The sequence below is a fragment of the Suillus subalutaceus genome (genome assembly GCF_016647625.1).
Source record: "Suillus subalutaceus strain FC151 chromosome Unknown DFJ58scaffold_221, whole genome shotgun sequence".
NCBI lineage: Eukaryota > Fungi > Basidiomycota > Agaricomycetes > Boletales > Suillaceae > Suillus > Suillus subalutaceus.
The window spans coordinates 14,077-34,776 of record NW_024540470.1 but is presented as its reverse complement, the minus strand read 5'-3'; the positions used below and the strand labels follow the sequence as shown (position 1 = coordinate 34,776).

At 48.0% G+C, this 20,700-nt stretch overlaps 6 protein-coding genes across 6 annotated transcripts; 1 reads left to right on the top strand and 5 right to left on the bottom strand.

The window, feature by feature from the left end:
* The first annotated feature begins 1,891 nt into the window (after nt 1–1,891).
* Nucleotides 1,892–4,090, top strand: DFJ58DRAFT_820909 (heterotrimeric G protein alpha subunit). The gene is made up of 9 exons (XM_041391986.1): nt 1,892–2,282; nt 2,442–2,626; nt 2,683–2,843; nt 2,896–3,018; nt 3,068–3,203; nt 3,254–3,373; nt 3,423–3,541; nt 3,588–3,723; nt 3,773–4,090. Exons 1-8 carry the CDS (start codon nt 2,162–2,164, stop codon nt 3,685–3,687), a joined length of 1,065 nt encoding a protein of 354 aa, XP_041236450.1. The 5' UTR covers nt 1,892–2,161; the 3' UTR covers nt 3,688–3,723; nt 3,773–4,090.
* On the bottom strand, nt 4,091–7,859 carry DFJ58DRAFT_820905 (armadillo-type protein). The gene is made up of 15 exons (XM_041391985.1): nt 7,589–7,859; nt 7,448–7,541; nt 6,988–7,392; nt 6,405–6,938; nt 6,152–6,349; nt 6,064–6,095; nt 5,949–6,011; nt 5,870–5,894; nt 5,744–5,817; nt 5,474–5,687; nt 5,311–5,416; nt 5,189–5,260; nt 4,970–5,131; nt 4,684–4,921; nt 4,091–4,632 (listed from the first exon to the last, which is right to left on the bottom strand). The coding sequence occupies exons 1-15, from the start codon at nt 7,675–7,677 to the stop codon at nt 4,185–4,187; spliced, it is 2,754 nt and encodes a 917-aa protein (XP_041236449.1). The 5' UTR covers nt 7,678–7,859; the 3' UTR covers nt 4,091–4,184.
* Nucleotides 7,860–8,922: 1,063 nt separating this feature from the next.
* DFJ58DRAFT_735588 (Sir2 family histone deacetylase Hst2) lies at nt 8,923–10,348 on the bottom strand (the record flags this gene model as incomplete). Its single annotated transcript, XM_041386663.1, has 7 exons — nt 8,923–9,423; nt 9,474–9,802; nt 9,859–9,937; nt 9,999–10,006; nt 10,059–10,106; nt 10,159–10,168; nt 10,235–10,348. The coding sequence occupies 7 exons, from the start codon at nt 10,346–10,348 to the stop codon at nt 8,923–8,925; spliced, it is 1,089 nt and encodes a 362-aa protein (XP_041236448.1).
* A 141-nt stretch (nt 10,349–10,489) lies between these two features.
* On the bottom strand, nt 10,490–11,866 carry DFJ58DRAFT_820896 (uncharacterized protein). Its single transcript, XM_041391984.1, has 6 exons — nt 11,684–11,866; nt 11,426–11,634; nt 11,150–11,367; nt 10,890–11,097; nt 10,760–10,826; nt 10,490–10,712 (listed from the first exon to the last, which is right to left on the bottom strand). Exons 1-6 carry the CDS (start codon nt 11,768–11,770, stop codon nt 10,653–10,655), a joined length of 849 nt encoding a protein of 282 aa, XP_041236447.1. The 5' UTR covers nt 11,771–11,866; the 3' UTR covers nt 10,490–10,652.
* Nucleotides 11,867–11,879: 13 nt separating this feature from the next.
* Nucleotides 11,880–13,453, bottom strand: DFJ58DRAFT_820892 (uncharacterized protein). Its single transcript, XM_041391983.1, has 7 exons — nt 13,311–13,453; nt 13,117–13,255; nt 12,850–13,058; nt 12,580–12,794; nt 12,312–12,525; nt 12,185–12,263; nt 11,880–12,129 (listed from the first exon to the last, which is right to left on the bottom strand). Exons 2-7 carry the CDS (start codon nt 13,204–13,206, stop codon nt 12,049–12,051), a joined length of 888 nt encoding a protein of 295 aa, XP_041236446.1. The 5' UTR covers nt 13,207–13,255; nt 13,311–13,453; the 3' UTR covers nt 11,880–12,048.
* A 793-nt stretch (nt 13,454–14,246) lies between these two features.
* DFJ58DRAFT_670421 (UbiA prenyltransferase family) lies at nt 14,247–15,029 on the bottom strand (the record flags this gene model as incomplete). The annotated part of the gene is given in 3 exon segments (XM_041382862.1): nt 14,247–14,644; nt 14,700–14,825; nt 14,837–15,029. Coding segments are annotated over 3 exon segments (717 nt in total), but the record flags the coding sequence as incomplete, so codon positions are not given.
* Between the last annotated feature and the right edge of the window lie 5,671 nt (nt 15,030–20,700).

Below are 20,700 nucleotides of genomic sequence, written 5' to 3'. Positions count from 1 at the left end.
ACATAGTCACTGTGACAGAGCTCCAAGTTCTACTTGCGCATTGCGCAGCGCCACGACTTCGCCCCAAATGCTAATTGCCTTGCGGTTCAGGCCATGCAGTGTTGATCGTTGATTATATGAAAATATGGCGCTGCGAGTACATATACGAAGGGGGACGTGGTCGCAGAGATTGATGGTTCGATTGATTGCCCGCTTCAAACCCGAGCTATTAGAAATTAGCGCCCAAATCTCTTTGTGCTAGACCTCGCTGCCGAGCATGCACTATTCACTCGTTTTCGTCTTTTTTCTAGCCTTCGGTTTCTGTGCCGCACAGAACTATACCCTTCCTCAATGTGCACAAGTCTGTGCGGGGACGGCTGCGACAGCGGCTGGCTGTTATTCGTTGTGAGTGTTTCAACAATTTTCAAAAGTTGGTCTAAAAATCGTTACATAGCTCGAATGCCACATGCGTCTGTGGCTCTCAGCCCTTTCAATCAGCCATTCAGTCATGCTTCGATACGAGCTGCAATACGACAACCCAAGGCACTGCTTGGCAGTATTACAGCATCTTGTGTGACGGTGGGTCTTTTGCATGGATTGAAGGAAAAACGTTTCTCATACGCAATCAATGCGCAGCTGCCTCGGCCAGTTCCGCATTCCCAGGTACTTAGCGCTTAGCAGTCATACAGTGATTGAGTGTTGACTGTCACACGCAGGCCAGTCCAAAACCACGACTGTCAGTGCCACTACTAGTACTGCCCCGATATCTATAACCTCGCATACATCATCAACCCAAACGTCATCCGTTGGGTCGGTGAATGTTTCATCTACTAGTACGACCTCTGCAAGCCGATCTTCAACATCAACTTCTGGAGCACTTGCGACTGAAATGAAGATGCTACATTGTTTCACGGCGGTCATTGTTGGTGGCGCTCTGATCTTGTGGTGATGCGAGTGGCGGCGGGACCATATGTCATTGAATCCTCGGAGATGATGTGGTGAGGCGCAGGTATACAGGTATTATTGTTGTTGGAGGTCGTCCCTGGAGACCGGGGCGAGCCTAATTTCTGGACTTTGTTATATATATCCCAAAGGACCTTGTCGCGTCGAGGACTATAACTATCCATCCTAATAGTACATGGTGGGGATAGATTAATATAACCACGAACATCTGTCAGAATATGCCAAAGTGTGCCAACGTCATACATACGTGAGATGTGTAAGAACCGGCGGGAACTGAGTACTGCCAGTGGACACTGAACCTGTATATGGATAAACATAATGAGTAATAAATATGTTGCGACCCACTTGATAGTGACATACTGAGCTATTTTTTAAGGTCACCAACATTCCACCAACCAACCTTCATGATATCCGTCGGGATGAAAGAAAGGGCACGCATGGGCGGGACGGAGGTTCCGGTTAGAGCCGATCCGGTGGGATGTCCCATCCCTGAGCAAGAATGACATTGACAAGCACGGCACGTCGTCGTGTGTCAGGAAGCTAAGCCTGACTCAGGGTGTTAATTGGCAGTTATATATCGTCAGCGTAACCTTTCCGAGTCAACGCACCGATCTAGACTAATGCCTAGTATAATGAATTAGTGGCAGTACTTTACGTAGTGGTCGGTGCACCCTGGCAGTGCTTTGCCACAGGTCTGATTTGGAACAAGGGGATGCTGAGAACAGGAACAAAGATTGAAAGCGCTGGTCGACCGGTCGAGTATCGTCCGTCCAGCCTGAGTAACATGCACATGCACATGCATAGCGCTTGGTACTGCCGTCTTCTTGGATCATGATCATGATCACTATGAAACCACGCTTAGCAGTACTAGCTGTTGACTAGCAGTTAATGCAAATTACTACCAGAAGGTTCTTGTGATTGATGATGTAGACGCTTGTCACACGGTACACGTTACATGTTACATGTGACCATCACGGTCACCACAAACAAAGCCGCCCGGGTAGCCAAGGTCCTTTCAAGTTCTCAACTTGTCCTTGACTTGTCATCCTTGAAAGCAATCGAACGGACTATATCATTTTCAGGAAACGACCCTCTTCATTTTGGCAGACTTGTTCTTCAACATTATCACAATCAAATCTCAACAGTTCGCCATACACGCTGGCCAGATCACATTCCTCTCACCGACTGTTTTTCTCTTAGCTCGCTCTTCTAATTCATCATGGGCAACTGTGTATCATCAGCATCGGACAGGGAAGAGAAGGCTAGGTCAGATGCTATTGACCGTCAGATAGAAGAGGACTCCAGGAAGTTTAGGAAGGAATGTAAGATACTTCTTCTCGGTACGTATCTTCCTTTCTACCTCAAGCTGTGTCTATTTCATTTTATTTTGTATGATTGAGACAAACATCTCCGGGGTTGTATTTACTTGGTCTATTTCCTTCGACTTATCCGTTCAACCCCCTTTCTTTGTTCTTACTGCTCATCATATCCAACCTCAGGATCCGGTGAATCCGGAAAGTCAACGATAGTCAAGCAGATGAAAATCATTCATCAGAATGGCTTCACCAAGAACGAACTCATGACGTTCCGTCCGACAATATATCGGAATACCCTCGACTCCGCGCAAGCCATTGTCTTACAAATGCGTAACATGAATGTGGAGTGTGTAACACCTGCGAATCGGGTACGTTCTCTCTCGCTTTCGCTTTCTCCCATACCTCAATTCATCGCTTTTCGTAGACATTCGCCGAACAAATCGTCGGTTACAGGGTTGAAAACACTCCCGATTTTGTTTTCTCCGTCGAAATTGCACATGCCATTCATGAACTATGGCAAGATCCTATCATTTCCAAAGTGATGGACTGTTCCAGCCAATTCTATCTTATGGACTCGGCTAGCTAGTGAGTATTTATATTCACTCGGATTACAAATACTCACGCTATTCGTTTGCAGTTTCTTTACGGAAGTGCTTCGTATAGGTACTCCCGACTATACACCAACAGAAAATGATGTACTACGAGCTCGAGCGAAGACAACCGGCATCACCGAAACGCGGTTTAACATGGGACAGCTCTCGTGAGTACACCGGCATGTCAAAGTTCTGTTTCTGATTGTGGTCTCATAGCATCCATATGTTCGACGTCGGCGGCCAGCGCTCCGAACGAAAGAAATGGATACATTGTTTTGAATCCGTAACAAGTATCATTTTCTGCACAGCATTATCGGAATACGACCAAGTACTATTGGAAGAGAAGAACCAGGTAGGTCCTGTGCACGCGTAATTATTAGCTGGCACTAAATTTGTCAATAGAATCGTATGCAGGAATCACTTATCCTATTTGAGTCTGTCATCAACTCCCGCTGGTTCCTGAGAACTTCCATCATATTATTTTTGAACAAGATAGATGTCTTCAAGAACAAGCTACCAAAGGTATGTATCCATCGTTACGGACGCGTGGACATCTGCTAACGCTTTGCAGGTACCAATTGAGAAGTACTTCCCAGAATACACAGGTGGCGCAGATATCAACAAAGCGGCAAAATATATTCTATGGAAGTTCATGCAAGCCAATCGGGCGCGCCTAAGTGTGTACCCACAGTAAGTGTGATTCATCACGCCTCGCTCGTCACTCACTGCGTCATAGCTTAACACAAGCCACTGATACGACGAATATCAGACTCGTCTTCGCTGCGGTCAAGGAGACTATCCTACAGAACGCTCTCAAAGACTCGGGCATCCTGTGACGTCTCCCTTTCCTGGTTTCTTGTTCTTATCTATCCGTATGCGCCCCCTTACCCCATTGGTTAATTTGCATTAACAAGGGTGCAGCTCGCATATATATCTGGAACGCCTGGTTATTCTCTAGCATGTTATCATCTTATCTAGCATACCATCAATTATTCATCATTACCCTGACTGTTTGCGAGATTGATCTGCATGTGCCCCCTTTCGCCTTTACGGCACTGCACCACATTTGCTTGATCTGGTTGATTTTAACTTGCTATATAGCGGTTGCAGCCATTAGCGACCCTTGTCTTGTGTGCAACTCTCTGTATACACTGATACGCCCTTGATCGCGTACACAAAAGCTTTTGTACTTGTTACCTGTAGTGCGCAATACCATGATCATGCCAGGCAGATATTACAAGGCAGAATTATAGAGCATGATCAACTCATTAATACAAGAAGAAAAAACATGTTAGGAGCCACTGCGTAGTATGGGTACAACGCATTCCATGCGCTAACGATCGCTATCTCGTTCCTCTTCGCTATCCCATTGGTTGAACCCCAAATCTCTCACACTCGAAACTGCCACAAGAAGCGGATGCTGACCATCCAACATCTTGAGCAGCTTCTCCATATCTTCCAGAGCAAACTCTTCTACCTCTTCTAACAGCGCAAGCTCCTCGCGATCGTCCTCCGGGGACTCTGCACGTCGCTTGCGTTTATCTGCGAGTGTCTGAAGCTGATGCTTCGTGGCTTCTATGAGGGCAGCCTGTAGATCTGGCGTGAGCGCTGGAATGCCAACCACGCGAAGCCCATCGGCGAGGGCTCTATACAACGAGGAAAGAAACGAAGGGTCTGTTTCGGCTCGAATGCTGTGTATGAGCTGGAGGAAGGAAGCAGCTACCATCTGCGATGTTAGTGTTCCACTGTTCTTTCCGCAAGAGAAAAGCAAAGGAATCAATCTGTGCGTATGATCATTAGCAGTAACAGTAACGACGATTGGGAGCACTCACCTACTCGCAGCTTCGCGAACGCCGTCGTGGAAGTAGAATTTTAAAGCGGGAAGGGAGAGCTCCAAGCTCTGGGGGAGATAAGGTGCGAATCGGCCGCTGAGTGTCGCGCAATAGACAACGAGAGTATCGAACGCTTGGCATTTCTCGTCGATAGTCGAAGTGCGGATTCCAACGATCTGACCGTCCATCGAGATAGTCTCCCAGCCTTCTCTCGTCTCGCCGACATCGTCTTCGTCATCTGTGTAGCAAGGTAAGTGGATACCGTGACCCGAATGACTGACATTACCATAGACAGAGACATCAGCTTTTGCACTGGCTGCGTTCAGTAGTGGGGGCATGACTACAGGAAGGAACGGCTCGAATTCGGTGCCAAGAGCTTGGCAAATTTTAGCCCAAGTAGCGATCAAAAAGGTAGGCAGCATGGTGTCGGAGGGGTCGACAGGAGAATCTATTATACATGATAAGTGGTTGTCGAGATTTGTTCTAGAGGCAGTCAAGGACTAACTTTGAATTTTGATTAAAAGATCGATGAGCGTATTTGCGTCAGCACGGAAAACGTTACGTCCAACGGCAATTGCTGACAAGGATCAGTCAAGGAAACTTACGCCGACAACAGCCATGTCTTACCTATTAAACCAGCACATTCCATGGCTTTTGCGCGTAACTTGTAATGGTCAGAACTGTTGGCGTTGCGGAGAACATTCAAAAGGAGAGGCATTATGGAGTTATAGTGCTGTTGTATATGCGAGCGTAAGTTAAAGAATGGACACGTAAGACTGCATCATAATACCTTAGCAAACGTTGCTTCGCTGGCATCAGCGACCATAGCGAGAGTTGTAATAGCTTGTTCTTGAACGTAGCCTTTGACTGCTTTGCCATCCTCGGCCCCTGGATTGAGCATCTTAAGCAGACGCTCAACGATCGGGTCTAAATAAGGAACGAGAGTGTCGCGTTCGACACCTTCACAAAAGTTGATCAGGGCAGCAGCGGCATGCGAGTGTACCCTAAAACCGAGGTTTAGGCGAAGGACAAGTGACGGAATCAGAGAAGTAAGGGTTACCGAGGTTCTGGCGCTTCCAGTGTGGGTATCAATGCGGCAAATAGCTGCTCGTGGTAGCGATCTTGAATGATTTCCTTGGAGTACAAGCGTCTACGAGGATCCTGGTGGCAGATTGACTAAACTTACCTCCAAATCAGTACATAGTTGACCACTGCATCAATCATCAATTGAAAGAGGACATCATGCAACGATCGAAACAACGTACACGCATTGACACGCAGCATACCGCACACGTGGGTGTGCGTCCTTGAACATTGGAGTAACTAGGCTGGGAATACGATCAATGAAGGTAACGAGGCAATAAACTGAAGAACACGCACTCAACAACCTTCCCAAGTTCCATTTGCATCACCTAATAAACAAATGAGTGGGCCTGGATTATGCCATAAACCATCATGTCATATAAACCTTGCTTGTGCCTTCAGCTATGGCTGCGATAGCCATCAGGCCGGCGTGCCTCAATCTCCAGTCGTAATTGGCAAGCATTGACGGAATATATTGAAACGCCGGAGGAAGCACTGCTTTACCTCCAAGAGCACAGGCCACTCTATCGAGGGATTGCTCGTATACATGAGGATAATTCTCATCCTGTGCGTCCTCTGAGGGCTAAAGATGTTTCAGTTGGTGGAATACTTTGACAAATGCACAATAAGTATCTTACATCGGCTTCGAGCCAGGAGTCCAACGTGTCTTCTGGTAACTCCCCCATGCCCTCCAAAGACGCTCTTACCATAGCCGCCGTCCATCCTTCCGAACGCTTCGCCAATGTAGGTTTAGCCTCAGTAAGGCTTACCATAAATTCTAATGCAGCCTTCCTGACCAACTCTTTTTCCTCGTCCTCTGTGACTTCGTCACTGTCGTCAGGAGTTCGACTACCAGACCCGTCGGGAGGGAACGTGAAGCTTGGTGATGTGCCGGGGAATGGCTTAGCGACTGTGGGTGTCGGGCCCGAGTCAACGCTTGGCATTATCAAGCCACGCAAGAAAGACAGCAGGGCATTCATGTGAGGCACGAAGAGATTGGGATGAGATGAGCATAACGGCGTTAGCGAACTGAGGAAAGATTTAAGGTGAATATTTGAGAGCGAAGGTAATGTGTCTAGCATTGGGTAGAGTAGTGAGAGCGATTGTGATAATTGATGTTGATCACATGCAGTAAGGTAGGATACAGAGGCTCTGAGAGCAGCAAGCCGAACCTGAGGAGCATCCGTCAATACCAATTAGTGCAACTGGAGGACCACGTACCTCGACACTTTGGGAGTCTTGAAGACCTTTTCGGAAAACCGTCAGAACAGCATCTGTCTGGAGATCCATTACAAGATTGGGGCAGCCGGAAAATAACCTATAAGCGCACTCCCGGAAGCCAGCTTCACCTGTTTGCGTCATAGTAAATGTTTGTGCCTGTAGCGCGTGCCAAGGACGCCCTCGAGACATGGAATTGTTTGCGAGATCGCAAACTGTATCAACTGTCTTCCTGCGAACGGCATCTAATGGCTCATGAGACAGAGAGTGAAGCAGTAGACGCTCAAGGGTTGTCAACGCATGGGCTGGGAGCTGGTCGTAAAGCGTTAGACGCCCTTCTCTGGGTTGCTGACCGGGTGCAGCACGAAAGAGAAGTCTGCGAAGTAAGACCAAGGAGAAGGATCGCATCTACGCTTCATTGAGTGAGGGCAGCATTATTAAAACATGATGCATATCAACTTGCCACTTCAGTATCAGCTGCAATAGAGAACTGAGCCAATGCGAGCAGGTATAGGTCTGGTGTCTGAGCTAGTCTATCATTAACCGCCTGTTCTGCACTGCAGGTCTCTCAGCACGAGTCGCGCCTATTGAAAAGATCGCGCACTTGGAACGTATCTTGTTATCACCAAGCACGAGATTGGCAAGGATTTGTGTGAGTTCTGTCGTGATTTCGTGAGGAACGACAGCCTCCATGGCGCTGAACTTGTGGGGAATTGATATTGAGGGTCCAGGAATGACAGCAAAACAGGAAATGATTTTAGAATACAGGCTGTTCAAATAGGCGATTCCAATTGTTTGATAAAGCTGTTCACTGTTAGTGATCTGCAATGGTGGAGAAGATGCCTGTTAAAACGGTGATCAGCAGATAGACAAGTCTTCAATTATCGCAAGTTCAAGCTCAGCGGCTTTTCCAGTGTCCACCTTCCTCATCTCGAACGACGATCTGCTAGAGCTTTGCTTCACAATTTCTCGAACACAATTCCTATCATAGGTCATGACCGACCGCGTCGAACGTGATAATTCATCAAGCCCGCATCTACAAGCTTCGCTTCTTAAGGGTGATAACTCCGACGCATCACCTGGATGCCGATCATCATCTCAAACACAAGTTTCACATGATCAAGCGTCCAGTTGATGGCACACGTCCGAATTATTCAGTGGCGTATCTCAATTTGGTTCCGTTGAGTGCATGCTGAGGTTGAGCGAATTGGATCATGGAAAGGTTGACACAGCTATGGGCGGCCTGATGGTTGAAGGTACCATTTACTGGAATGATTTCAAATAACATCTCATTAATGTGTGTATCAACAGCGAGCGTCTTCTGAAGACAAGTCCCATGGTTCGCGACTTCGGATCTAGTCTCCCCTAGCCAGACCACACAGAGGGAGGAGGACAGTCGTCCCTTCTTGATTGACTTTATTTGAAACGTTGAGAAACTCGTTTCGTGGAGACAGCTATTAGCTAGTATGCCAGGTCAAGAAAGATATTACTGCGTCTTTTCGCGCATAACTCTCGCATGAGACGCATTATTTCAGATGTCCTTGGAATACTCGCTCCTTCAGTTGGTGCATATCTTTGCGAAGGTGTTTTGTTGTCCTACCCTCTCCTCGTACTTCTCAGATAAAAAAGTTGGTACGTCACCTTGCCGCGAAACAAAAATACGCTTCATCAGGTGCAAGCAGTGTAAAGATGTCATCATAAAAAGGAAGATGATCATCTCGATCGACATCATGATCCGATGCTCGCAGAAGGATATTTTCCTTCAGACCTCTACCACGCGGCAGTACCGGTTATTCTGTCAGTGCCCGGCACGACATAACTGACCCCTGGTAGTTCTGCCCACAACATGCACTTTATTCAACGTTTGAAACATGGAAACACGAGCACGTACAACCTAAACTGCACAGCAAGTTATCTAATCTCCATCACCTCGACGCACTATAGCTTGCCCTCTGTCGGGAACTCTGCAGGGCTCGTCTTGACCTCTTCAACTGATCCCGGTTCTACCAAATCACTAGCCTTGCTCTTCGACGAAGGTCCTTCTTCATCCTTCTTGTCGCTGACTTTGAGCGTCTGCTCTAGACTCTTTGTGATTTTCTCCACCTCGTCCTCTGCTGATTCCTCTGGTTCTGGTTCTGGCTCTTGCTCACCAGCTTCCAAGCTGTCCTTCGTCTTCTCCCAAGCGGCATCAAGCTCTTCCTCCCATCCTAGTTCTTTGCATAGTTCCCGCACGACATCGTCGCATTTGCCGAGGAATAACACATCGTCTGGCTTGTTAAAGTGGCCAACTTCATCGAGATTAATCAGCACCCGAGGGCAGTCGTTCGGCACAAGGTCCACAAGAGAGGCAAATGGGTGCACTGTCAGCGATGTTCCTAATACAATCAATAAATCCGCTTCTTGCAGATTGGGGATAGATTTGTGAAATTGTTCAGGAAGCTGCTCCAACAGTCAGCCACGCTGTATGATTTCGTGAAGCTCAAACATACCCCTTCACCGAAGAAGACAATGTCCGGTTTCACCAGGCCCCGGCACCTCCTCCGTTCACACCTCGGAATCTCTATCTTCTCGCTCAACACCGCCTTCTTTATCTTCTCTGCATCAAAGGGCGTTTCACACTCAATGCACCGCTGGGTGGCGAAGCTCCCATGTGCCTCGATAATCTTATGCGCGGGAACTCCTGCGCGTCGCTCGAGCGTGTCTATGTTCTGAGTGAAACATGTATGCAACAGGGAATGCGAATGGAGGAGTGTTATAAAGCTGTGCGTGGGCGTGGGTCGGAAGCGCCCTGGGTACAATTCCTTGGCCAGGGTATAGACTAATAAACACGGGTCAATTCCTTTCTTCGCTCGGACTAAGTACGGACGGACGCACAGGGTATCGGGTTTTTCTTAAAGAACTCTATCTCAAATACCGCCTCTGGGAATGGGAGATTCAGCCGTGCGAGATTGGCCTGTGCAATATCATATTAATGTTCCTCATTTGCGGTGGCGCGCTGCGCACCACACACTTACGTATAATCCTAGATCATACATTAATCTGCATCTCAGAACCAGATGCTATGTATGACTTACCTGTACCAGGTGATCTGAAGTCCGGTATACCGGCAGATGTACTCACACCTAATAACACATATAAGAAGACAGTAATTTGGCACTAGCAAGAGTAGCCTACCTGCGCCAAGCTAGTTTCGTCATAATGTCGGTGTCAACAATTCAAATCTTGACTCGGAGGTGATAAGGGAACTCACCATAAGGAAGACATTCCGACAGCTATCTGACTTCATATATCTCGCAAGCGCCTCGAGATCATTGCCCTCTAAGACCTTTGGGTACTGATCTGTGGTGTAACCGGGCTTGGTCATGCTGCCCCTGAAAGTACGATTCCACCAGTCATACAGTGAGTGCATCTTCGCGAGTAGAGGATAATTACCTAAGTACTGCTCAGTGAAGAATACGGGAAGAAGGAAAGAAAGAGACAAAGGACGCTGGAAAGTGATCACACTGGATTCCTACTCCGTGCAGCATATCAAATTGCACGTGCCAACTAGATAAAAATGGGCTCATGGGGCGGTGCTACAACATTTGAGAAGATACTAATGTAGGACAAGATCGATCAACTGGGGAGATGTCGGTGGAATCATAATGGAATGCAAGTCATAAGGGTGGTCATATGCTATCGGTCTCCTCTTCTTTCTCCGGGCGTGCCACCCATCCATCATCATCGTCCTGCGCCAGATTCATCAAAACGAATGAGGTCAAAATTCATGACATACCTCTAATGAATACTCCTCTTCGCCATCCTCATTCAGGGGATCCCATGGTACATGCACGTCTACCCAGCTACCAAGAGCAACACGTCAGACTGATTATTCAGAGAGAACGAAACTCCGAGATGATACTGACAAGTCATCACCTTCGGGATCAGGTACAGGAGAGTCTCGCATGAGACGTCGTATCAATGGCAGCTTGCGCTTGAGCCCATACAGTGGCGTGAACATGTAATCTTGGTGCTGCCCCTTCCGCAGCAGGCTTGCATTCGTATCTGACCACCACTGTTGGGGCTCAGCTGCATTCGCGCTGGGAGTAAGTGCTAAGGAAATCTTCTCTCCACCTGATTACTGCAATGAGCAGGAGTACGAGGACACAGTGTGCTGGAAACATACTTTTGTCCGAAAGATATATAGTGTAGGCGGGACACTTGAAGATGGAATTGACGATGTGCATATCCCTGAGCTCTGGGACCTTGTATAGCGCCTCTAAAACCCTGCCGCGCGGAACGTATTCTTGTCTCGGATTGTGCATGATCAAGAGGGCACCACGCTTGCCGCGCTGAAACTGCCACTCTCCTTTGATAGATGCTTGGCCGAGACCAGCGACATTTCTATCAAACCATCAATCAGTCTGGATCCTCCCTCGCATAGACCGCGCGCGGTACACACATTTCCCCATCAACCTTGAGATCATTCTGCCGGACACCCATCGTACATACTATGAAGTCGCCCTCCACGGCACCGATCTGAGGAGGGAAGTCTGCTAGCTTCAGTTTCCCATCCACTTTATCCAACAAGATCTGGAATTCCGGATCATAGATGTTGCCTTCGATGTCCAATTCGCCCGACTCAGTATTCAGCCTGCCATATGCACCGACCTGCATGCGAGATTATAAACTGCAGCCATGAAACCGATGAGAAACTTACTTGTATGGGTATAGGTGGATCCCAGTTGGCCCACTTCGCTGTGGATTGTCTGATGAGATCGATGTACTTCCGAGCTGCGTTCCCCATCAATATGGTGCAGACTCTGCAGAGTAGTCGATTATTATTAAAGAAAGAGCGCCGGTTACTGGAACCGCCATGCGCCGACAGTACTAGATATAGTTGAATCTGGCCTGTGTTTGCTGTGCATGCATCGCAACTTGCATGATTACGACTTGATTACAACACCAACAAACCTAGATATCACTGCACATACATGTACTCGAACATCCACTACACAATTAATCATACATCTCATACGGCAAAGTCAATCTGATATAACAAGAAGAAAAGAGCCCAACCAGCCATCACTCATCGTCACTGTCATCTGAAATAGGGTATGGCACATATACAGAGTCTCTTCGCGGGACGTAGACGTTGGGGTCATCCTGGATACACAGCATTAGTCTCTGATGTCTGTTGCGAGAAACTTCAAGTACACACCTCTTGATCATCATCATACACTGGATCGATCTCTCCATCGTCATCGAGTGGCTCCCAAGGTGGGTAACATTCCATCCAACTTTTGTCCGGTCAGTAATGCGGTCGAAAGATGAGACAAGAGACGTACAAGCCCTCATCCACAGGATCCGGAGTAGGTGAGTCGCGCATCAGGGGACGAATCAAGGGGATCTTGCGCTTGCAAGTGAAAAGCGGCGAGAACACGTAGTCTTTATCCGATCTGATTTGAAGGTTTTCTACCTTTGAATCAGTCCACCAGTCGAGCTGCGTCTTGTTGTCTTCGCCAGATTTCGGGAGAAGCGCCATTGAAATCTTCTCGCCGGCTTATTATTTCCCTTAGATCTCAGATGTACATGAAACGATAGGAATGGACGCACTCTTGTTAGACAAATAAATAGCATAAGCACGACACTTGTACACCGATGGGACGATGTACTTGTCCTTGAGCTCTGGAACCTTGTAGAGCGCTTCAAATACTTTTCCTTTAGGGAAATGCTCTTGACGGGGCTTGCACATGACGAGCATCGCGCCTCGTTTGTCCTGCATAAACTGCCAGTCTTGTTTATACGCTGCTTTGTCAATGCCCTCAACGCTATCGTAGTAGAAATCAGGGAAGTTCTCAAAGGTTGATTATGTCAAAAGCTTACGCGTCTGATCCAAGACTGAAATCCTTAGGCCTGACGCCCATAGATCCAACAGCAAAGTCTTTCTCCTCCTCGTCGAGCACCGGCGGATAATCAGAGAGCTTCATTTTACCATCGGTAGCGTCGAGCAGCTTCTGAAACTCGGGATCGTACACGTTTCCTTCAACATCGAACCTCCCTGTCTGGGCGTTAAAACGACCATACGATCCAACCTAGATCATACGAATCGTCATGAAGACGAATTCTCGCAAAGAGTGGCGTCGAACTGACTCTAATGTCCTGTTTTTCGGGGAACCAGTTCGCCCACTTTGAAGTGCGCTGGCGTATGAGGTCTACGTATTTGAGGCTTGTATTCACCATGGTGGTAGAGGGTAAGGAGTGAAAGGCGCGCAGTGGCGTTAACTTAGATCTATAAAAGTAGCGTGAGCATAGGTAAATGTCAACATTGACAAGTAATATCTTGCCCCAGTTGTATCGTGCGATAACGCAAATGAACCTAAAGAATTCAGATAGATGGGATGCTGTACGAGTATGTAACTGAGACCGCAGTACAACGAAGACGGTGTGGACACTCTAACAAAGATTCAGTAATAATAATAGATCTTAAACGAATCAGTAGCCTAAGTACAAAATAGCTCACATTCAAGATCTGCCAATCGGATAGTATCGGCGCATCCTGGGCGCCTCCAACGTGGGCCCATCAGTGAACCAGTGAACAGATGAGAATGATATACAAGCAATATATTGTTGAGCATTGCAACAATCAGCGTAAATCTGTTGACCGCTTTCACATGGGAATGTTTGGCATTAAGTGATAGACTCGGATTCCCAATCTCCGCCCCGTACTACTTGACATATGTAACTTATTGTTATCGATGAGTCGTCCACTGGCTGTTTCGATCGACGGAAAGACTGTACTAGTAGCATTGAGAGCACTTTGCCCCGAGTGGGCGGGGAATGTGGCGAGTCCTTGACGCTCTTGCAAAAATAGCTCCAAGTACAGCGTGGGTTCGAGGGCCGAGGCAGACAACAAGTGACGTAAAGTTTACATCAACACATTTGGCAACGCCTTCGTCGGGTAGCGCTCTTTGTACTTTTGCATTGCTCAATTGTGATACATCCTATATGGTCGCAAGTGCTGAGGGAGCAATTAAAAAGCAGGTTGAAAATTATTACAGTGCATGTAAAACGGATGCCTAAATTGAGTGCACATATATTATACTAGTAGCACCTATGCCATGCCATTAGCAAGTGACCTATCACCGATGTTTCCTCCGAGTCAAATGACAGTTTTGTGAGGGAAGTCATCTAGAATGCTTCCCCCGCCATAGTTATGACGCAACGAGGGTACTACCACGCCAATGCACGAAAACGCACATTAGATGGCAAAAGATGAACGCCTATGAGCCATATCTGTAGGGAATGATAAATGCTAGATAACAGACAAAGAAATATGAATAGAAAATACGAACGTTATACAGGCGGTAGGTTGACTCGTCACAAATCTCGTCGCGGAAGAGAAAGTAGCGAATTCCGACCCAAGAACCAATAGAAACAAAAAGAACACTGGAGAGAGGCCCCAGACTCCAAAATAAGGCAAGCGCAAAAGAAAATAGTGGAAGTGCACAAAGCATATAGATACGAGATCCTTCGGGTACTACAATCGGCAGAGTTCGTCGTCCTGACTTGCGATCACCATTAACATCGGCGAAATCTTGCGCATGGATTGTCAGAAGTATGACAAGTGCACTGCAGCAAAGTGCATTTACGCTCGTTCCGTCGAGTGAAGATTCCCTTGCTAGAATATAGATCTTGTCAACGAAATATTATCCCTTAGATCGAGAATGGCCTACATAGAATCAACAAACAACCAAGTTCATTTGCCACATAACCTCCTGCGGTGCACAAATTCTTGAAAATGGGATGGCGACTGAGATGAAAATCATCATGCATGGCCACGAACACGGAGTAAAACACCACTGGTTATAACGACGTTTAAGTTGAAAAGGGATGAAATGCCCCAAGCAGAAAACCATGAGTCCCCAGCGCAATGCACGGGAGTCTTTCACGCTAATGCGCCCGGACGCCACAGGACGCCATGGTTTGTTCAAGACATCTTCATGAGAAGAGTAAGATTGGTTAGACGCATTGAATTGAAAGAGATGGAACCAAAGCCAGCAGAGAGGCGCAAGATAGGCCTAGCGGGCTGTGACGAGGAGATACAACAGTTGCAAATATCATCTACCACAAAAATTCAGCGTCGTGCAGTGATAGTTGTTGCCGGAATGAATACCCACGGGGAAAATTATTGTCTTGAAGTCAGATCTTGTGAAAAGCCAAGCAGTCTCGAAGTGATGCAGTGCACAGCGCAAAGTGGTCGCTGTGAAGCGGGACATTAGTATTTGGAGTCTTTTTGCTATCTAGCATCATTATATAGTTTGAAAGGACGGCCAGGCTGAATTTTTGGTTCCCATCGTTCCATCTCGCATGACCGGTGAAAGGCAGACATGGATAACGCGGAGCCCATAGGCTCGTATTTCAGGCTGAATTTTTGGTTCCCGTCGTTCCATTTCGCATGAGCGGTGACAGGCAGACATGGATAACGCGGAGCCCATAGGCTCGTATTTCGGGCTGAATTTTTGGTTCCCGTAGTTCCATTTCACATGAGCGGTGACAGCCAGACATGGATAACGCGGAGCCCATATGCTCGTATTTCAGGCTGTGTTTGCAGTCATCCTAGCCTCGTCTGAAGTGATACTTTGGAAGGTTATTATTCAGGTTACCGTTAAGAGACTAGAGTTAGCGATATACGAGTGGTAACGATAATATACCTCAGCATGCGGGAGAACGTTGTTTGTTTTGATGACGCAAATAGGCAGGTTTGCTTCGACTCCTCAAGGCGCCACACGCCACTCTCAGTAAAGCGGTGTACAGTTGACCGCAAACCAAAATTGGGTCCATTTGGAGGCGTGCCTAGGAGCTGTGCACGAGTGCAACATTGTTTTGCGGCGAAAGCAGAACAGAACATAGAGATGTGCGCCGCAATGAGGAATATTTTGCAATACACAGCGGCAAGCGCTTGCACTACTGAAAGCCGATCAAGTTCTGTGAATAGAGCTTCTTCCGCAGCAATGATAGATCACTGCCTGATGGCTACAGTTGATGATAACATACTTGTCTGGGTGTCCGGGTGTCCGAGTGTCCGAGTCTGAATCACTGTCCGAGTCCGAGCCAGCGAGCAAAAAGGTGGTGAAGATGGTTATTTTAGCATGGGTCGCTTAACCAAATACCTGATGTTTGGCAAATCTTGGCACATATAATGATACAGAAGCGCTCGAGAAGTTAGAACCAATTGCACGACTTTATCGTAGGCGTTCAAGTCTAGCTGCAAGGGAACATCATTAGTGCGGACCCCACGTAAGTAGTTTCCGCTAAACCGACCATAGAGAAATAAAGATAAGACCTGATATTATTAATTGAAGGGGCGAGCTGGGTAAAAAAAGTTCAAGATGACTTCAGTCCGCAGCTTCGCTAGCTTCAAGTTGATCAATGGACTTCAAGCTTGGAGTCGTGGCGTTGCCAACTTAGGCGAATAAAATCCCCGACGGTACTATAATATTCCCGAATCCCGATCCGGTCGGACTCAAGTCGCTTCGGCTCCTGAGGCTCTCCTCCATCATGATGGACCACTTCTCCGCTTTTTGCATTTCGGACCCGGGGGGTTGTTTCTGTTCATATAATCTGCTAGCAATCAAAAGATCTTTTTGGGGCCACACAAGTGACTTTCCCCAACTGTGACTATGATCTCTCATCATGTGCATCTTTCATCAGTGGTTGCCCACTTCCCGCGCACAATTGTCTCGCCGGCCTGTGAAAGCGCCAGCACCACCCTCGTCTTTTCATGGTTCCCCTACAAGAAGTCCTGTGTCGCAATTCCACTTGGACATAGTGCTGTGAACGAACCACCGGATGTTTTCGTGCTTGTCACTGCCTGTAGACGGAATCCCAGATACAAGTTATCATCGTCAAATTGGTGCTTGGTACCGCCAATGTATTTTGTTGTTGCGCCGGGATAGCCCTTTTTTAAGGTCGGCTTTGCCGTGCACAAGCAGTAAGTCGCCACGGTTTGGCGCTTGTATGTTGTGACCCCCTTGAGTGGGAGAGAGTAGACTATCAAGATATGACCTTCATACGTACTTAATCTTTTCATTTTACATACACAATCACCAATCCTACCATGCGTCATACACGTTTCCCATTGGTTCTCCGTCCCAATCAAACGTATTAATTCCTCCCCTCGTCGGATGATCTCCCGGGGTCTTTCAACCCAAGACTGAGTCTGTCCTTAGTCCGAGTCTCGTTACCTCTCGGTAGGTTATGAGCCCTGGCTCAGACTAGGCCTCACACTCGTTTTTCTTTCGCTTCCACTTGCCCTATCTGAGCCTCCCCGATTTTTCCCGAACTGGAACAAGGCCGCCCTCTATCACCGCTTGACCCGCGGATCCTATTCATCCCCTTGCCACCGTCACCACCGTTGACCCCCGTCGTTCCAACCGCTCGTTACCAAACCCACTTACTCTTCCCATTCTATTGTCGCCATCGCCGACACATCATTCTACATCAGTAATGTCTACCATTTCGTCATCTAACATCCGAATCCCATCATCCTTTCCTCACTCTCCTCTGGATGCCAATGGCTCCAACTACAATTCGTGGGTAACGTCCATGGACCTTTGGCTCTCGCTCTTCAACCTTTGGCGCCTCCTTACCGGTGATGAGAAGGGTCCTCAGCGCCCGATCAAAGGTGCCATTGAGACAGACAGTGACTTCAACAAACGCCTCGCAACACATGATGCAAGTGTGGACGTCATTTCTTTCCAAGAACGCCAAAGTATAACCAAGGGACTTCTCGGTATGGCGGTACATTCAAGTGACCTCATCCATTTCATGGGCGTCACTGACCCAGCCACCATCTGGAAGGTGCTGGAGGACAAGTATCAGGCATCTGTCAGCATCCGCTTTACGAGCCTTATGGGCTGTGTTTTTGATCTCTCCAAGGCATCCGACAGTGACTCCCTTACCAAGACCATTAAGGAAATCACAGACATCAAAGCTCAATTCAAGGTCATTGAATCTGCGGAGTGGAAGTGCAATGAATATACCCTGTTCAAGTGCTACTGCGTGCCCTTCCCGATTTTTATGCATCACTATCTCAGCTCATACTCCATAGCGCTGACGCCAATGCTGGAAAGCTAACACTGGAAGGTGTTAATCAGCCAGATCAGAAACTCAGAGCAATACTATGCGAGTTTTGGTTCCGCAAACCCGCACACGCACCACACGGCCATGGCTGCTAGGACAATGAAAGCAGGTAAACCTACCGAACGTGCCAAGCCGAAGGATTTTGACGCTTCCAAGGGAGATAAATGGGAGTTGTCGTGGCGTTTCGACCTGCGGATCTTGCAAGCGCACGGGCCTACATCTGGCACAACTGCCAGTGCCCATCTAGCAAAATCAGACTCGCCCAATACGTCAGCATGCATTCCTCCTTCACCCTCGGAAGGCACTAACGTGTCAGTTCTCACATCAGGACAACCTGACAGCATTCCATCATTTCTTCGTCTTCCTACACATTCTGCCAGCCTTTCTAATACGAGCACTATTTCCTTTCAATTCCACGTAGACTCTGCCGCTACCGCACATATGGAATCCAAGCACTCCCTCTTCACTCGCTATAGAACTTACAACCCTCCCTTAATCGTGAAACTTGCAAATGACGATACTGTTCTTGCCCCAGGTTGGGGATTCATCACGCTAGCGCTTGACAACAATGGAAGACATGAGTCCATCGAACTCCCCTTCCTCCATGTACCAGACCTACGGTGCACACTGATATCCGTATCTGCTCTAGCATCGGAAGGAATTTTCTTCGAAACAGATACTAAAGGAGGGCAAATGCATCGTGACGATGGAACTGTGATCGCATGTGTGGAATGCGCTGCTGGTTTATACTACCTTCGAGCCAAGCACACCCATACGGCCTTTGCCGTCAGGACCACTTCAACGACGTCCTTACCATTGGCTATATGGCATGCACGCATGGGCCATGCCGCCAACTCCACCTTGCGCAAAGCTGAGAAGGTAGTAGTAGGACTGTCTCTTGACCTACCAGACAAGTCTGCAGGACCTGGTGACCACATTGACTGTCCGTCGTGCCTGATGGGAAAACAGAAACGATTCCCGTTCCCGCCTCATGCTCAGGCATCGTGCAACGCATGTCGCTGAACTCGTTCACACTGATGTCTGGGGACCCATCAACACCGCAACCCCATCCGGCGAAACATACTTCGTTGCCTTCACGGATGATTTTTCACGTTTTTCGACCATTTACCTCATTAAGCACAAGAGTGAGGTATACTCTCACCTTCTGCAATATATCGCTTGGATCGAAAACCTAGTCAGGACAACGGGTCAAACGTCTCCGCAGTGATAACGGCTGGTGAATATGTCTCTCACGCTACCATCGAGTTCCTACGCAGTAAGGGAATTGAGCACGAACTTACGATGCCATACACAGCGGAACAGAATGGTGTTGCAGAACGTGGCCACCAGACAATTGCTACTGCGAGCATTAAGTGCCCACCACCAGAGTGGCCTCCCTCGTTCGTTCTGGGGTCACGCTATCCTCAACTCAGCGTACATCAAGAATTTCCTTCCGTCATCAGCCACTGACAACAGGACACCGTTCGAACTCTTCTATGGTGAACTACCAAATGTCTCGCACTTACGGCCGTTTGGCTGCCTCGCATATGCTCACATCCCAGACGACAATCGACATAAATACGACTTTGTTTCGAGGCGGTGCTTCTTATTAGGACACGTCAAGGACGCGGGATATACTCTATGGGATCCAGCGACACGACAGATGGTACACTCCCGGAATGTTCTTTTCGATGAAAACTTCTTCTACGGCACACCCAATTCAGTTCTCTCACCCCTTGTTGAATTGTACAATCAGCGCATGCTAACACAGAAGTCCACTCCCGCATTGCCACACGATTTGCCAACATCAGAAGACGCCTTCAAAATCACACGACCTAGAGAAGATGGTTCTGAATTCACACTACCAGGACCCAGTACCGTTTCAGTGGGAGTACTCCCATTTTCTGCTCCTCCCATCCCCGAACCTCCACGGCCGTTCCCGCAGTCAAACGATAATGTTCTTCCCGTTCCTACTGAAGTTCCAGGTAGAAACGGTACCATCTCCTGAGCCACGACGATCGACACGCCAACGCATCGACGCGCGACCAGCAGTTCCAAAGACTGTTGCCATCCCAACCAAACACGTCCCAGTACAGCGGCGTTGGACCTACGTCCCAGTCACAGTTGAGGAGGAAGCTGACGAAGAACAAGATTGTAGCATTAGTGCTACCCCCGACATCACCATTGAACACTCTGCGAAGCACGTGTCTTCGGCGGATAGCAATAAGATTGATGGACGGAAGCTCCCTCCGAAAACGTTAACTGCGGCTCGCTCGTCAACAGATTCGGGCCATTGGGAAAGTGCGATGAATGAAGAGTTAGCGTCATTGGGAGAAAAAGGAGTGGGTATCCTAACACCACTCCCATCAGGGAGAAAAGCAGTCGGCTCACGATGGGTATACTCGCACAAGTATGACGAGAATGGTCAGATTGCCCGACACAAGGCTCGTCTTGTTGCGCAGGGTTTCACGCAGATCGAAGGCCTAGACTATACCGACACCTTTGCCCCTGTTGCAAAATATGACACCGTACGTGCGCTACTCTCCATGGTCGCTAAGTTTGACCTTGAACTCGATCAAATGGACTGTGAAG

What these genes read in the sequence shown, in the direction of transcription:
- DFJ58DRAFT_820909 (XM_041391986.1), top strand. Translation starts at nt 2,162, where the DNA reads ATGGGCAACTGTGTATCATCAGCATCGGACAGGGAAGAGAAGGCTAGG. An exon ending in TATTGGAAGAGAAGAACCAG is followed by an intron (nt 3,204 to 3,253) that starts GTAGGTCCTGTG and finishes ATTTGTCAATAG; the next exon opens with AATCGTATGCAGGAATCACT. An exon ending in CGCCTAAGTGTGTACCCACA is followed by an intron (nt 3,542 to 3,587) that starts GTAAGTGTGATT and finishes ACTGCGTCATAG; the next exon opens with CTTAACACAAGCCACTGATA.
- DFJ58DRAFT_820905 (XM_041391985.1), bottom strand. Translation starts at nt 7,677, where the DNA reads ATGGAGGCTGTCGTTCCTCACGAAATCACGACAGAACTCACACAAATC. An exon ending in TCTTTTAATCAAAATTCAAA is followed by an intron (nt 5,132 to 5,188) that starts GTTAGTCCTTGA and finishes CATGTATAATAG; the next exon opens with ATTCTCCTGTCGACCCCTCC. An exon ending in AGCTGATGTCTCTGTCTATG is followed by an intron (nt 4,922 to 4,969) that starts GTAATGTCAGTC and finishes CTTGCTACACAG; the next exon opens with ATGACGAAGACGATGTCGGC.
- DFJ58DRAFT_820896 (XM_041391984.1), bottom strand. Translation starts at nt 11,770, where the DNA reads ATGGGGAACGCAGCTCGGAAGTACATCGATCTCATCAGACAATCCACA. An exon ending in ATCCACCTATACCCATACAA is followed by an intron (nt 11,635 to 11,683) that starts GTAAGTTTCTCA and finishes TCTCGCATGCAG; the next exon opens with GTCGGTGCATATGGCAGGCT. An exon ending in TATATATCTTTCGGACAAAA is followed by an intron (nt 11,098 to 11,149) that starts GTATGTTTCCAG and finishes TGCAGTAATCAG; the next exon opens with GTGGAGAGAAGATTTCCTTA.
- DFJ58DRAFT_820892 (XM_041391983.1), bottom strand. Translation starts at nt 13,206, where the DNA reads ATGGTGAATACAAGCCTCAAATACGTAGACCTCATACGCCAGCGCACT. An exon ending in TTCAGTCTTGGATCAGACGC is followed by an intron (nt 12,795 to 12,849) that starts GTAAGCTTTTGA and finishes CTACTACGATAG; the next exon opens with CGTTGAGGGCATTGACAAAG. An exon ending in TGTATGATGATGATCAAGAG is followed by an intron (nt 12,130 to 12,184) that starts GTGTGTACTTGA and finishes CTGTGTATCCAG; the next exon opens with GATGACCCCAACGTCTACGT.